The sequence below is a fragment of the Sinocyclocheilus anshuiensis genome, unplaced genomic scaffold, assembly GCF_001515605.1.
Source record: "Sinocyclocheilus anshuiensis isolate Anshui unplaced genomic scaffold, SAMN03320099.WGS_v1.1 scaffold208, whole genome shotgun sequence".
NCBI classification, from domain to species: Eukaryota; Metazoa; Chordata; class Actinopteri; order Cypriniformes; family Cyprinidae; genus Sinocyclocheilus; species Sinocyclocheilus anshuiensis.
Window position 1 is genome coordinate 482,226 of NW_015557186.1, and position 2,819 is coordinate 485,044.

The following is a 2,819-nucleotide window of genomic DNA, read 5'->3' on the forward strand; positions in this document are numbered from 1 at the left end:
GAGCGGCTCAGACACACACATATATATATATATATTTCACATATATTTATATTTTAATATAGAAATATAAAATATATATATATATATACACACCCATCCATAAATTACATTATACATATCTAATTATTTTTTAATCTAGAAATGTATTTTAATATATGAATATAAAATATAAATACATGAAATTGATGGCCATATACACAGGAATGTCCTTTCCATCCATAACTTGTATTTATATATATATATATATATATATATATATATAATACATCTTATATTTATATGTCTACCATATATCTATATATTACATTAAAAAAAAGATATAAAAAGTCGAGTTGGTTCTGAACGTGGGGAATGTTTAGTCCGTCACGAGGCTTATAAGCGACTAACAACAAACTACAAGTAAAACACTTTAACGTATAGAAACGAAAAACAGACTGGAGAGGTCCGGAAACACGTCTGTGCCGTAAGGCCTCAGAATATGATGCAGATCTCTTTACTGTGGTCCGTATGGATCTCACCAATGTCTGTGAGCAGTCAGAAGATCCGTCTGGTTCCTGAACGTTTGGTTTGATTCTCCATCATGGAACGACGCCGAACTGCTCCACGTCTGTCAAAGTGTCGGACGCTCCGAACATCATACAAACACTAATAAAGCGGGAGATGTCGAGCGGTTCACAGTACTTGGTTGTTCTTGCGCTGGAGGCCGAAGCTCCAGGAGTCGCCAGCGTTCGGTGGAGTTTCTGGCCTCTGAAGAGTGAGACGGACGCTAGCGCTCGACGTGTCCGCTGGCGAGTTTAGCGCGAGGGATAGAGATCTGCTCTTTGCTGGCGTCTGTCGGGAAGCTCACGGAGCCGTCGCTCTTCAGACTCTGGAACTGGTTCTCTCTGGACGGCTCCATGTAAACGAGCGAACTCTTATTCACGTGTTTCTGCAGGATCACCGTCTGCCGGACAAACAGGAGAGAAATACATCATTCCCGCAAAATATAGAGTTTTCACCAGATGACTGGAATAGCTCTATTTGGAAAGAATCATTCTAGGATGATCAGGGTGACCTTATTGGGGAGTGCAAAAATAAGCAAATAACAAAAATAAATCATTTGTTGGAGAGTGCAAAAAAATTATAAAAAAAAAAATATATATTTTTTTGGAAAGTGCTAAAAAAAAAAAAAACGATTTGTGGGGGAGTGCAAAAAAAGAAACAAATAAAAAAGTAAATTATTATTTAGGAGAGTGCAAAAAAATTAATAAAAGAAAAATGTTTTTTTGGAAAGCGCAAAAAATTAAAAAAATGTATCAGTGGGGGAGTGCAATAAAATAAATAAATGATTTTGGAGAGTGCAAAAAATAAATAAATGATTTTGGAGAGTGCAAAAAGTAAATAAATGATTTTGGAGAGTGCAAAAAATAAATAAATGATTTTGGAGAGTGCAAAAAGTAAATAAATGATTTTGGAGAGTGCAAAAAATAAATAAATGATTTTGGAGAGTGCAAAAAGTAAATAAATGATTTTGGAGAGTGCAAAAAATAAATAAATGATTTTGGAGAGTGCAAAAAATAAATTAAAACAAATTTTTTTGGGGGAAAGTGCTAAAAATAAATAAAAAAAAGTATTTGTTGGAGAGTGCAAAAAATAAAAAGTGATTTGGAGAATGCAAAAAAAAAAAAAAATGAAAGAAAAATTATTTGTTGTGGAGTGCAAAAAATAAAATAAATGATTTGTTGGGGAGTGCAAAAAAATGTTGAAGAATGCAAAAAAATTATTTCTTGAGTGCAAAAAAGAAAAAAAAGAAAAATTATTTTTTTAAAGCGCAAAAAAAAAAAATTTGTGGGGGAGTGCAAATAATAAAATAAATAAACAATTTGTTGGGGAGTGCAAAAATTAATTAAAAAAAATGATTTGTTGGAGAGTGCAAAAAAATATGTTGAAGAATGCAAAAAAAAAAAAAGATTTGTTGAGGAGTGCAAAAAAACTAGATTTTTGGGCTGTGCAAAAATAAATAAAAATAAAATAGTGATTTGAGGGGGAGTGCAAAAAATATAAAAATATATTAAAACCTTAATATGTATTTATAAAATATATGAAAACCTTAAAAAGTCAACATGAAATCAAAACAGACTATTTTTTAATTGATATTCCTGCTCTAACTGTATCATCACTGATGCTACACTAAAAAAACGATTGTTTTTTCTCATTAAATAGTTTTGCTCAGAAATGCGTCGCATGACTGTTAAAAAGGGCTGCAAATGAAGTTCATGTCGACATCGAAAGCGCTTGTTTTGCTAGAGTGTTTTTTGTAATTATGTTGATATATGATACTCATATGCTGCAATAATTTATTTCATGATGCATTCTCTTCTTCTGAGACTCTTGGCAGACGATGCATTCCTTCAATCTTATGACATCGATAGTTCTTGGGTCGCAGGTTCTGAGTCGCTCACCTTCTTGGGCGCGCCGTAGCAGGACATCTGAACCCAGTTCTTCCTGCGGTTCACCAGGATGGCCACCAGGAGGAAGATGACCACAGCCAGCAGGATTCCCGCCAGAATCCAGGCCGCTGATTGGTAGATGAGCGTCATCTGCGTCTGGCTCGGGACGTCCCGCGAGAGACCTTCACCATCTACACGAGAGAACGTTTGACATCAGAAACCATCGATCCTCGCGCCGCTGCTGTTTTCATTGGCTGCTGCGTTCATATTGTTCTCAGATCAGTGAGACGAACACAAGCCAACACTTACTAAACATTAATAATAAAATCATAAAATTAAAATAAATTATAAAAAAAAAAACATCAGAAACAAATTGAATTAAAACACTAA

At 34.2% G+C, this 2,819-nt stretch overlaps 1 protein-coding gene across 2 annotated transcripts in view; it reads right to left on the minus strand.

The window, feature by feature from the left end:
- Positions 1–292: 292 nt before the first annotated feature.
- The window catches only part of LOC107678782 (cysteine-rich motor neuron 1 protein-like), a 65,379-nt gene continuing 62,852 nt past the window's right edge, over positions 293–2,819 (minus strand). For both annotated transcript variants that reach the window (XM_016474174.1, XM_016474175.1), the window contains exons 13-14: positions 2,442–2,620; positions 293–943 (exon numbers count right to left, since the gene is read on the minus strand). In XM_016474174.1, the coding sequence (XP_016329660.1) occupies positions 767–943; positions 2,442–2,620 (356 nt within the window). In that variant the 3' untranslated portion in view covers positions 293–766. The remainder of the gene's footprint in view (positions 944–2,441; positions 2,621–2,819) is intronic.